Source organism: Parasteatoda tepidariorum, chromosome 4 (assembly GCF_043381705.1).
Source record: "Parasteatoda tepidariorum isolate YZ-2023 chromosome 4, CAS_Ptep_4.0, whole genome shotgun sequence".
Taxonomy (NCBI): domain Eukaryota; kingdom Metazoa; phylum Arthropoda; class Arachnida; order Araneae; family Theridiidae; genus Parasteatoda; species Parasteatoda tepidariorum.
In genome coordinates, this window is record NC_092207.1 from 55,072,692 (window position 1) to 55,086,463 (window position 13,772).

General features: G+C 29.5%; 1 protein-coding gene across 2 annotated transcripts in view; it reads right to left on the reverse strand.

Annotated features, from left to right (window-relative positions):
* Positions 1–13,772, reverse strand: part of LOC107444745 (very long chain fatty acid elongase 7) — a 32,995-nt gene continuing 19,223 nt past the window's right edge. For both annotated transcript variants that reach the window (XM_071179872.1, XM_016058968.3), the window contains exons 3-8: positions 13,301–13,491; positions 13,140–13,220; positions 11,884–11,940; positions 8,546–8,651; positions 4,859–4,995; positions 1–2,239 (exon numbers count right to left, since the gene is read on the reverse strand). In XM_071179872.1, the coding sequence (XP_071035973.1) occupies positions 1,820–2,239; positions 4,859–4,995; positions 8,546–8,651; positions 11,884–11,940; positions 13,140–13,220; positions 13,301–13,491 (992 nt within the window). In that variant the 3' untranslated portion in view covers positions 1–1,819. The remainder of the gene's footprint in view (positions 2,240–4,858; positions 4,996–8,545; positions 8,652–11,883; positions 11,941–13,139; positions 13,221–13,300; positions 13,492–13,772) is intronic.

Here is a 13,772-nt window from a genome sequence, read left to right on the forward strand (position 1 = left end):
TTTTTTTAATTTTTTTGTTTTAAAAAAATTTTCCAATATAAAAACAAGTGAACAGAAATGAATTTCATTTACATGAGAGTCGAAATATAAGAAAACATTTTTGAAATAATCAAAGTCTTAAAAAAAGTGTATTTTCCAGAAATCAAATATATATACAAGATGTATCTTTTTAAACAGTATTTTGGCAATACTTGAAAAATACGTTTTGTTCCCTAGCTTATAATGAGACAGAAGTTATCATATAATTATTTTTTAAGGTAGATCTTCGTTTATAAAATAAGTGTATTGAAGTAAGTGTATTAATAGTCTGCATTGAAGTAATAAAATACCGATTTTTCTGTATATTGAATTATTTTTCATCTCTCATGGGACCTTCTATGGGCCGAAGCGAATGTTACCCCCTAAAATTATTCCTCATAAGGCATACATCCCACTAGTTTATTTCAAAATTGGCGAGTCACACTTCCCTAGTCTCCCTTGTGGGAGGAAAAAATGGTCAGAATGATCAAAATATAATTTACCGTATACCGTGCTCGGTAATATTCACTGGAGCGCTTCGGTATTGATTTCGGTAAAATTAACAATAAAATATGTTTTCATAATATGTGATAAAATCTGATACATGTGGTGAAATTTGTCATTTTTATCATGATATCTTGAAGCACGGTATAAGAACCATTTATTCGGTTCTAGGTTTATTTTTCAATTTTGTATTTACTAAATGTGTGACAATAAGAAATATTATTTTGAAAACCAAAGTTTCCAGTAAACCATTACAATTTAAACGGAAAAAATTTGCGAATGACAGGGTTAAATGCTTTACATTTTGGTTTTATTAACCAGATGTTTATTCATTTATTTATTACCAGAACTTATATTACCATTACAGTACGGTAATCTCACCAGAGATTTTTTTCTCTCCATGTATGAGGGACACAACGAAATAGTGACAGAATGTCAATTTTTTTAGAGCTTTTTTTATATGTGAATCATAATTTAATACTTCACAGTTTTCTTTTAAATTATTTTTTAAGCTCACATTGAAAATTCTTAGACTTTTGTGTTCACATAAAAAGATATTATATTTCTTACAGGAAATCGTTTTTAATTTTCTTTTTAAAAATTACACAATTTCACGTCAGCTACCCCACCACCAATACAAAAGTGAAAATCAGTATCATTTTTTTACTTCTAAATGAAAATCAGCGCATCGAGTGTGATTTAAATGTTAAATTTTGATTTCTTCATTTCGTCAATGAGCACATTCAAAGATATATAACTGTACCATTTCAAAAACAATAAAGTCCGTCATAAGTTTTCAATATCACATATACCAGTGTGAATTTATGCAAATTACCAGATGTAAACTATGGCTATAAATTATGATGTAAATTACCTAGTGTAAATCATGAATGAACTTTTCTTGAACAGGTGTAAATATAAGTAATACTGGCTCACAACTTATTAAAAAATTATTGCCGACTGTCTGAGAATATTAAACTTTGAGGTATGTACCAGATTTTGGCCAGGTTATGTAAATTGCAAATAAGTCAGGTCTACAACTAATTGTGATTAATAACTAACCGAGCTTTACTGACCCAAGAGTTATAGATTAAGATTTATTGAATAGATCCTATAAAATGTGAGTATGCGTAGTTTGCTGCTAGTTGGAAAGTAATCACTAGCATACTGAGCATGACAAAACATTGACTATCATCGATTCTATATATTGTCGTTTTCGGATATAAGTGTAAGTCATGTGTTTGTTTTGGGACACCCTATACAAATCTCGCGTACAGTCTCATGTACATCATAAGTCTCACGTACTCTTCACTTTACCGTTTGTTATATCACCAAGGGGACTGTCACGTTCCTTTGCATTGCTCACAACAGAATTGTAATTGCCATTCAAATCTTGCCAACGTTGAGCTTCATGACAAATTCTAGAATTTTCATCGTTGCCATCATCAAAGGTGTAGGAAAGACGGTGCTTCGCACTCCCGTTGCCATTTTCCATCAATTTACCATTGCTAATTTCAGTGGACTTGTAATTTGTCGATAGCTTAGCTTGCGCAGACTTGTGGGCAGATTTTTTCATGTAAGTTTGGAAGAAGAAATTGAGGAAAAGGCCAAAGAATAGCAAAGCGTGTAGGAAATTCAGACAGATGAAAATGTATGTAGAATCACATTTATTGATGACCAGAGATGCTGTATGGACGATGATAACGACAAATTGAAGCTGTAAAATAATAAAAGAATTTTTACGAGTTAAAATGCATGCATTTTTTAAAAAGAACAATACATAATNTGATACATATGTAATTAATGATGCATCCCTTTTGTCTTATCTTTATTAATATGAAACACTTATGCAAGTTAATTATTTATTCTTGCTGGAATTAACTTTTATATTTTAACCCCTACTCTGTCGGCGTCTTATCTCATACGTTCCTCGTTTTTGCGCCCATATGGTTGAAGTCGCATGCCATACGACGAAAAGAAAAATTGCATCTTAGAAATTTTGAATTCGGCGCTACTTACACGTCTCTTTAAATCCCACGATTGTTTTTCTATTCCCGAATATTGCCAAGAGATGGCCCCACTTTTCGCAGTGAGATTTCCTGCCTTCCATTGAAATTAAAATCAATTTGTACTCTCTGTAATTTCGCTTTCATTAGAGTTACCGTTGTACTTCATAATAGTTATGATGTATTCAGAGAATGAGTCCGAGGGCACTGAATTTTTTATCTCTTAGTCGAAAGATGACAGTTCTAAATTTATCATGCGAAAATTATTTTTCTAAATATTTTTTACCTAATTTTAATGATTATTTTATGCAGGTATTTATCTTAAAGTGGCTGGGTGGCGTAGTTGGTTTGTCGTCGGCCTTCTGAGCCCAAGTCTGCAGGTTCGATCCCCGGCCCAGACACCGGATTTTCGGGAAGCAGAAAGTCCTCAACGGCCATGTTGTATGGTTATGCGACATGTAAAAGATCCCTGGAGTGCCTTATTGGCTCTTTGCATTTCCGGCAAAATTAAATTCCTAGTGCACTTTAGTATCCCAATAGAATCTCGGTGCTGCCATCTAGTGTGGCAGAAACTAGACGTCCAAACTAACATGACCAATGGTATCTCACCCATTGTGGTGGTCCTGAAAGAGTGGATACAACCTCTGGAGAACGCACTAGGTCTGCTCATCGGCAAGACCGATTGTGCAGCTCATTGGAAATAATATTTATCTTGAACGTCTTAAAGCAACAGAGTTAATAAATATGTTATCACAGTGTATTTTTTTAAGGTAAAATTTGGGTGCATTGCAGGAAGAACTGGAGATCAGTGAATCGGACATAGCATACTTCACCAATAAATCAAGCAAAAAAACTGCTTGAGGAAAAAAATATTTTGCATTTTTGAATTTAGGATAAACATACATTAATTTTCAGAAAAAAATTCTTTTTTGGTGTCCGAACTTCGAGAAAAAAACCCGACTGAGAACGACTTAAGTATGTCCTATTGTCCTATTATGTCCTATTTTAATTTACTATTTATTATTATCACCGACATGAATGTTTTCTCTCAGCTGTATTGATTGATCTGAAAAATGATGCTGACATCTTCTATTCCAGCATTCCTATCGCATACAATCATTTAATCTTATCATTTAATCATTAAATCATTTTATCATTTAATCACAAGTTTCGGGTATCTCATATTTAATTTATTACACTTAACAAATTTTAGAAACAAAGCACTGATTTTTTTTACATCTTTTGGGGTGCTAATATCATTTTGTCTGTATCATTACATAACACGTCATTGCTGAATAAAGATTACAAGTTTTAATATAATAATTATTTTACAAGTTTTAATATTACTGGATACCATTTTTATTATTTTTTACAACCGTGTGTAACTTATTTAAATAAGAAGGAATTGTAAAAGCATTTTTTAAAAAATTAAACATCCCACTCAAATAATAAATAACGGATTCAAAAGAGTAAAATTGTAGAAAAAAGATCACATCACAGATTCAGAGTAATATCTATCAATTAATTTATTCTTTAATTATTAATTTATTTTCTCTTTGTAATTGGATTACTAAAATTTTCAGATAGCTGAAAGTGAAGGAAAAGGAAGATTCTGTTTAGTCAGACATGAAAATTAATTTAATAAAACTTTTCAGAAAGTTCTGATACCAGATTAAAATTATGAATAATAATCAATACATATCGAACAAAAAAAATACATATGGTTTCAAAATCAATTTAAATCAATTTCAACTTCTTTCAACGAGGGTAGAAAAAATCTTTCATCGAGGCTTTTTGTGTTTTGGAAAATATATTTGGTGTTTTAGATAAAACAATCAATTATTTTTAAACTTTAAAAAAGTGTGTTTTAATTTTTCTTTTGATCCATATATCTTTGTTTTAAATATTAAAAAAGTGTTTGAAAGATATTAAAAATTAATTTGAAAAAAAGAACAAAAAAAAAAAAGAAAATTGCTAAACTTTTATTATTGCGATCCCTTAAGAAGACAAGATTAGAAATAGGAATTTTTTAAAAAAATACGAAAATTTAGAAGAAAAAAAAATCGAACTAGTGCTGAAACCTGACACTTCATTGCAAATAGAGAGATTTCGCAGTTTTATGCATCATGCTCTGGTACATGAGTAACTGCGCATGAGCATCTGAAGTGCACATGCGCCAGTGTAGGTGAAGTTTGGGCTGTTAACGTAAAAAATGCAAAAAAATACTTAATAAGCATGCGCAGCTCTTTCAAAACCTGAGTGCGAGATGACACGTGAAACTGCTTATTTTCTAGTCACGTCATAATTAATTAATAAATAGTAATAGTAACCAATTGGATGTAGGTCATGTACTTCTTCCAGAACAAATACTTCCTATACTTTTCTCCCATAGCTGCTAATCCATAATAAGAATACATGATCACGTGAACAAAAGAATTCATCAATGGAAATAAGGAATTGTGACCACCTACAAATAATGGGTTAAATAAGCAGGCAATTATTACAAGGCATCATTTTAATTATCATAATTTTTACTACAACTTTTTACTACCATTAATTAAAATGATTTTTATAAAAAAAAAATATTGTTATAATATTTTGAATATAATTTCCTCACCATATCATAATCGTGTTATTTTTACTCTATTCATAATAACGTTAGATAAATGTATTAACATAAAAGCGTAATATTCATAAATTTGATTAGCATAATTAAATCGTCATCATGATTAAAAAATTACTATATAATTTTATTTTTGATTAACATAACTGCGTCATTATAATTATAATTTCCAAAATCTTAATAATCGCAGTAAGGGAAAAGTCCAGACAGTTTCCGATACATTTCAGAACCCTGTGATTTCATTCTAAAAAGTTATGAAGTGCAATAACAAAAAATAGAATCAACTTTCGATAATTTCGTATAATCAAGTTATAAAGTATTATTATGATATTGATTCATTAACTTTTAGTGTCGTAACTCTATAACAATAAGTAATTTTCCAAAAAATTAAATCGTGATAATAACATAATTTCATTATTAGCATTTATATTAAATAAGCAAAACATTTTAATCCACCATATATTTATAACAACAATTTAAAACCATACAAATGTTCTTTTTCTTTAATTAAAAATGATACCTATCGGAACATATTCACTTTTTTTAAACTCTAAACGAATTACCGCTTAATAAATAGCAGCACTTTTCATATTATTTCAGCATGAAAAGTCAAGTGTTTCGAGGTTAATGATGTTACTCATACCATTTTGTTACTACCCATGAATGTTGTTACACTGAAATCAGGAAAAATTCGAGGTAAACATTATAACTGTTAAATGGAATCTTTAACACTAGAAAGACTGAAATACCTATATTGCCAGAAACCAGTCAAAATGACTGCATTGTGAAGGAATAACTAATGTATAAAGAAATTTGTATAAAATTAATTTTTAATATTTTTTATATTATTTTCAGTTATATAACAAGTTATTAGGAAATATCAACAATAAAAATAATTATAAAACTCGCAAAACTACAAGAAATTGTGTCATTATATACATCATTGTTTTTCTAATTGAAATTAAAAAGCAATCAAAATGACTTCCTTGGGTTATCTACTGTTAAATTACTATTCAACACTTACATAAGTCAAGATTAACGTCAATAGAGGGTCATGGTAGCTTTTTCTAGTCATTTATGACGCCATTACCGGATTTCCTTTACTTATTTCATCCAATTTTAAAATCGTTTTCACTGTATGGCCAGCATGGTGCCCAGATCTATCGCGGCTAGATAATACAGGGGCTAGTTCGTTGGATTATTATTCAGATTCGACCAGTTCGTATCATACCAATATCTGAATTCACTGTAAAAAATTACTGGTACTTAAAATGCATCCTCCGTAAAATCCATTTTTACCGTAATGTATTATACCGTAATTTCTACAGATATATTTAAATAATTCGAAAATTTTAGTGACTTCACGGTAATTATTGCGGTAAAAATTTTTTATATAACGGTTTTTTCCCCGTAATATGTTCCTGTAAAAATGGATTTTCGGATAAAAAGTACCGGCATTCTGAGTGTCGGTATTTTTATCGTAAAATCCATTTTACTATAATTTGATCTAAAATTTTTTACAGTGTAGTTCGTCAGTCATGCATTTCTACTCTTCTCAACTGTAAATTTTCTGGCTTATTTTTAAAGTGTACAAATATACGCATTTTATCCTAAAAGGATAAATTTTTTTTATATCTTAAATTTCAAATATTTATATTTTTAGCCATTTTTCCTCGGAAAAAGCACAGTTGCAACAGCAATGTATCAAGAAAATCTAAATTAATGGAACATAAATATTTTCCTGAGCTCTTCTTATCTTTGGCCTTTGTTTCCAATTTTATCTGCTTTTTAACGAGTTTCCTTATAGTCATTAATACACTGAAGTTTACGTGAAATAATTATGACTGATAAATTTAAAAGTTACGTATTAACTTTCCTGTTAATGATGGTTTTTCTTCTAACTTAATTAATTTTGATATTGTCTTATTTCTCTAACGTTGCATGATACATAGAAAATAAGTACTACCAGAATATGCTAACATTTGACATGTTTCTGACTCTATGAGAGCACCAAAATGCTCGATAATTTTTATTGAAGCACCTTAGAAACCATATAAATGGTTTAATTACCGTATATTTCGATTTTATTGGCAGGCTTGTGGTTTTTCTTTATAGTATGGTAATTTTATCAGAATTTCCTTCTCCGTGAAATAAAATCCTTTAATAAAATAAAGATTAGCGCAGTAAGCTTTTTCTAAAATTTATATTTGAATATTATGAATAAAAATTCAAATTAATTAAATAAAATGATAGGTAATTAAACGAAATTTTGACGAAGGAAAATAAAAAATTACTTTTATGATCAGTTTATATAATTACTAATTACTTCTTTCCTTCTACGAAATTTTTATTTTTACTTAAATTAGATGATTTTTATGAGAACACATTTTAGCTAATAATATTTTTTTTCGCACAATTTGTTTGCGCAATTGTATAATTTGAAATTAGTTTTTGACTGGATTTACCCATGAAATACGTATGTATATTTAACGCTAGCAACACATTCAAATTTCACATTTAATATTTGATTAACAGTGAAATAGATTTTAGCTTTGAAGAATCTTGCAGTAGTTGTGTTAATTAGGTAAATTTTTGTGCATTTTCTTTCGTCCAATTAAAAATCTCCTGCTGTATGTCCAGTTCGTAAAATTACTTGACCCGTGTGAGATATTTGCCAGTAGGTTTCAAGGTTAGAGAATGGAATGTTAAGAGGTACATCCGACATATGAATTGGCTGTTTCATATTCTTCTCAAGTTAAATGAGTTAAATGAGTTAAAAACAAAATAATACTACAAAAAGAATAGGTTTAGATGGATTAAACATGAATAATGGAAATTTATCAAATATTTTACTGGAGCAGAAATGGTTTAGGGGATAGAGCTCTTGCCTCCCAATGAGGTGACCCGGATTCGAACCCCAGTGATGGCTGGTCGATACGAATTCTGAACCCGATTCTCACCAATGACAGTGCCGCCGAGGTAAAATAACGGATAATGGGTTAATCTATTTGCTGTCAGGCCAACCGTCGGGGTTTTGCGTGGTTTTCCTCTCCATGTGACGCAAATGCGAGTTAGTTCCATCAAAAAGTCTACCACAAAGGTAATTTTCTTCTAATGGTCCAGGAGTTTCCTTGTCTTCTGGATTGGGTTCAAAATTACAAGGCTACGGAGTAGAGCGTTGATAGTCGTAAACTCAGAATTGGGTCGGTTGTTTAACACCAATTATAAAGTATTTTGTAGTCGACTTATATATATTTGACACCCGTCCAGTTCTATGGTTAAACTGAAATTTATTTATTTTAAAAACTATCTCTCTCCCATTTGAATATGCTTCTAAAGTAAAATAACTAGTATTTTAGAAGTGTTCTAAGAATAAATGTAATGAAACACCCACCTGGCGCGAACTTTATTCCAAACCATAAGCTGAATGGAACAATGCTGTGATGTATGACATGCAGGGCTGTTATTTGACTATATTTCTTGCGGAAGACGAAAAATAGCTGTAAAAAAAGACATAAAATAGTAGTAAAAGGAAAACTTACATATTTTAAATGGTAAAATAAGTTTAATTTCTAATGTATTTGTGGCTTCGATAATTACGCCTTAAATAAAAATAGGTCCTTTTATTTTAGAAAATATCGGAAAAGAAATATTTGTTCATTCTCAATTTTTTCTGTATATTTTAAACATACATTTTAGCATCTTACTTGATTTTTCAAGTTTTTCTTTTTTAAGAAATTAACCATTTCGAACGAAACCATACTAAACAGATTGTGAAAAGAGCTTTGTTAATGATTGGTTTATAATAAAAGATTGAGATCTTTTCTTTTTCAGTCATAGTTTTTTCGGCAAGGTTTGTAAATTAACTATCTAGTAATTATGTTATGAACTACATGTTACTAAGAGACTGTATTATTTTAAAGGTTAGTTTAGCTATGGAGTAATTAAGACATAATACTTATTTCACTGATAATCATTGGAACACAAGTCTTGTTTACAAATTATCTTCACAATTAAAAGTTGTGGACCCAACCTTGTCGGTAATTTCATTCAGTATTCTTAGACAAGATTATGTTTGCTATCTACTTCTATCTACCTATCTAGTTATATAAAACACTAATGCGTACGAATGTATATGGTTAAAAAACCTAAGAAAATTATTTTCACATTAGCAAAGAACTGAAAACTGAAATACCAACTGAGAAGTCACGAACGTGAAAAACAAAGCAACGTAAAACAAAAAAAGACATAAAATAAACAGCATTTACCAAAGAAATCCATACCTAATCTATTTGAAGCATAAATTATGTCTATTTAGACGCTCGTTTTCAATTACCATTAATGAAGGTTTTCCTATATTAAAATCCTTTAATTCCATAATTTAATCTTCCTAAACAGACAAATTTGCAACTGTCTAAATAAATTTTCAGCATAGCCTACTTTTTCGCTACTTATTTTGAATGATGCTGCTTAAATTCTAATCAAATTTAAATTAATAGTTTTATTTTAATACTTTTTTTTTAATCTTAAGAACTATATTTGGTTCTTTGGTTCTCGTGCATTATACACGGAAAATGTAGGCATTATTCTCTTTTAGTAAAAGGTTAGAAAAAAAGCCAATTATGCTGAATTAGTTACGGCAGTGTTCGGAAAAACTGCACTATTTTTATAGTCCACTACAGCTACAACTACTTTGTTCAAATATAGTTAACTATAATTGCTTTTTTTAAATGTAGTGAGTACAAACTATTTTGGAATTGTAGTAAATACTTCACTACTTTAAGAAGACGAGCTTCTTGTCCTCGACTTTTTGAGGATCAACAACCTATTGGATCTTGTCTGACCCCGTCAGACAATTGGAGGATACGGAACAACAACAAGACGAACTTTAGTGGAGAATGTATTTTACATCTATGCTCAAAATGGTTATGAATGAGTAATTGGCTTACATTAAATATATGGGAATATTTATTCATGTTTACATGAGCCAGTTTGTTATTCCGAAACATTTTCCAAAAACTTGTTCATTTAACCTTACACCTTTCATGCCTTTTTCGACAGCGAATATTTAATTTAAGATATGCGAAATTATCAAATACCAGCAATTTTTTTATTGTTTAATGCACTATTTCCTTACAGACGTACATCAAAAATACATTTCCTTTCTTTGAAATTACATCAATGTTTCACAAGTGTGCATTTGCATGTGAAAATGTTGCCAAAGTGTTTAATTATCTATTTTTCGTAATAGCTCGTTTAAATATTAGTTATATTGGATTTTAAATACGTAATTTCTGTTAACGCCCAACTGTTGCTACAGAGTCATTTTCATTCCATCCATTGACGAACCCGCAAATATTTGTACCCATCAAATCTAATATATATAATTCTCTTACGTGACTCCCAAATTTTGGCTGTATTTCTTTTCCGCCGGTGGCAACGTTTGCTTTATTTTGTCTACGTTACTATTTCTCTTACACGGCGAATCGACCAATGATTGCCGCTAAAAATGTCACATGCCAAATCTAGCTGAGGTGGTTCAACATACAGCTCTTTTAAAAACGGAAACTGAAATAACCACAGAGCATCAGCTGCGGCAATCTCATACTATTAAGCTAGGCAAAAGTGAGTAGTCTTTGTCGATAGATCTCTATTTTAGTATTTTGTCGAAAGCGCTTTTTTTCACGAATTTATATATTACGAATTTATTTGACGATTTTTGATTTATATCACGAATTATATTATAGCACATTTCTAATAGCTTTAACGAATTACATGTCATTTATTTGAATTCAAATTTATTTTAATGACTTAGTATTTACTAAAAAGATGAGATTTTTTTTAAAAAAAAGTTTTTCTATGGATTTGAATGATTGTTGTGAATTCTTGTGCATTTGCAACTTGGTTTGCGAAACAAACCATATAAGATTGCGTAGCAATTTTTGGGGGGTTAGCGAGCAGGAGGCGCAGCCCACTAGTTTGATAAATTAGTTGCACTAGAACCGTGTTTCTTTTCTAAATTAACGTTAAAAGTAGTTGTTAGAAATCGCTACAAACTACTGTTTTTGTTTTTGTTTTTTTTGTTATTTTATTTTATTTTTATTTATTTATTTAATATTTTTTTTAAATATCGCACTACTTTAAGAAAAAGAAATTAACACTCTGCACTACAAACTACGAAAAGAAGTAGTTACTACAGTAGCTTCACTACTTTTAATTTGCAATTTCCGACCTCTGAGTTATGGTAATAGGTGTTACAAGTATTGATGCAGCAAATACTTAGAATGCTAATTGGTGCTGCGATTTATAGGTTTTCACGACCCGCTGAAATCTAATAGCACTGAAATGTTCATAAATCAAAGGTTCCATACAATGAATATGTGCATAAAATGCATATGTGCATACATATGTTTCATACAATGTACTTATTTTAAGATGAGTTTGAGTAAAGAAATAAAACTAGACTAGAATGCATAAGTATCCAATGAATGAGCATAGCCAGCTCGAATTTCGAAGCAATCTGAAAGGAGCATGAATGTGGTTTTATTCAGACGATGAATATGGCATATTTCCGGCGTGGTTTGAATTCAAAGAAGAGTTAAAAGTGAAAAGTATAAAAATAATAACATTATATGGACATAACCATTTGAACTATAAAATTTGAGCGCATTAAATTGTAGTTTAAATAAGCGCATTAAGAAGTATTATTTCAAACTATAAAGGTGAACTTACCGTGTCAGAAAACTCAACAAATTTCGTTAAATAAAATAAATATCCAAATCGCACCATCTGAAAATGAAAAAAGATTTATATTCATAAATAAATTTTTAATTCAGACATTAAATTATAAACCATCATCCATATTTATCTAAGCTACTGGGATGATTTAAGTAATTTTCGTAGGAAAATTTCAGATGCTGATTTTAGCTATACTGTTCTGAGTTAACCTTCATGATATCAGTCGCATATTTTAGTGAAATTTAAGTTATTAAACTAATGTACCTACAGTATGACGTACCATATGCCATACCTTCAAGCAATGTAACTTCTGTACTGATGCAATATTTATCGATCTTATTTGGAAAAAAATCAATTCATTAAAAATTGGTTGCCTTTATACAAAAATTTGTATTGTTACAACCACTAACGATACTGAATGATTGAATAAGTGGGAAAAGTTATATGAATGAAATATTATATAACAAAAGGAATTCTAACAAATGCTATTTGTTAAAATTCATTTTGGGAAGATATATAAAACAACTTAGGTATATAATTAATATATCTATCAATTGTATCAATCCACTAGTATCCACTTGGGAATCAATTGTATCAAGATTATGGTAATTAATCAAATAATCAAACTATTTTCACAAATTATTTTACTAATGCATAAATGTTATTGATACATCAATTATCTGTTATAAAATCCACCAATATATTGACGTAGTTTATTTTAATTTAATATAGATTCAATTTTAATACAATAATTATTAACAGTTAGAAATTATATCTGTACTTAATCATGATTTAAAACCTTTATTAATTACAATGATGCAATATATTTTAAAGCAACTTTATAAATATGTTGACATCGCTTTGAATTTGTAGGTATATTATTCTTCAATTGGTGATGACAACAATGCGATTACAATATTATAATGATTAGAAAAAGTGAAATACTTTTAAAATAGGTGCTTTCATTTATATACGAATAAAACAATTTCAGGTAAAAAAAATCTGGTTAACAAAACAAAAATATATGGCCTTTAAACCATTCATTTGGGTAATTCTTTCCTTCATGTGGTAACAATTTAAAGTATGTTCCATAAAATACTTATTAAACTATTAATATCAAAATCATTCATAAGGCCATACAAACAATGGACTTAAACATTATAAATATTTTTTATAGAAAATACTTACAAAGTATACTTTTTTTTTTACTTTTCGATTAAAAATATTGATTATGAAGACATTTCGCTTACCATAACAGCTTTATGTGCATTAGAATAGTCGACTGGTTGACAAACAAGACTATAATCATTGAACCATCCATACCATCCCATCTGAAGGAAGAAAAATCCCATATAATTTAAAATTTCCAATCATATCAATTAAGTGCAAGCAACCAGAATTAATTACTTACTCCCATGAATACAGCGAAGTTAATTATGACCATTAGAAAATTGTAAAAGACCATAAGTGTGTTTAGTTGATAGGGTTGTCGATTTTTCATGAACCGTGGTCCAGCTACTGTCACAAAATAGATGTAAGCTGCTATCATGGCATAGCCAGGAAAAGGAGTCTGCATTAATGGCCAGTTTTTAACCCGGGGATCTAAAAATAAATAAGTATTAAAGCATAATAATAGTTTTATTAAAAATGTTTCGTAAAAAATTCTTTTAAAAATTTTGGAAAATTCGGGGGTCACTTAAAAGTTTAGAAATTTTCATGTTTCTTTAAAATACACTCATGGACAAAAAAATTAGCGCACCAAGAAGGAGTCGTCAAAATGAAACGAAATTTTACATACGTAATGACTACTTTGATATAAGTAAATGATTAGAAAATCAAAGAAAAACGATAATCTTTGATTTTCTAATCATTTACTTATATCA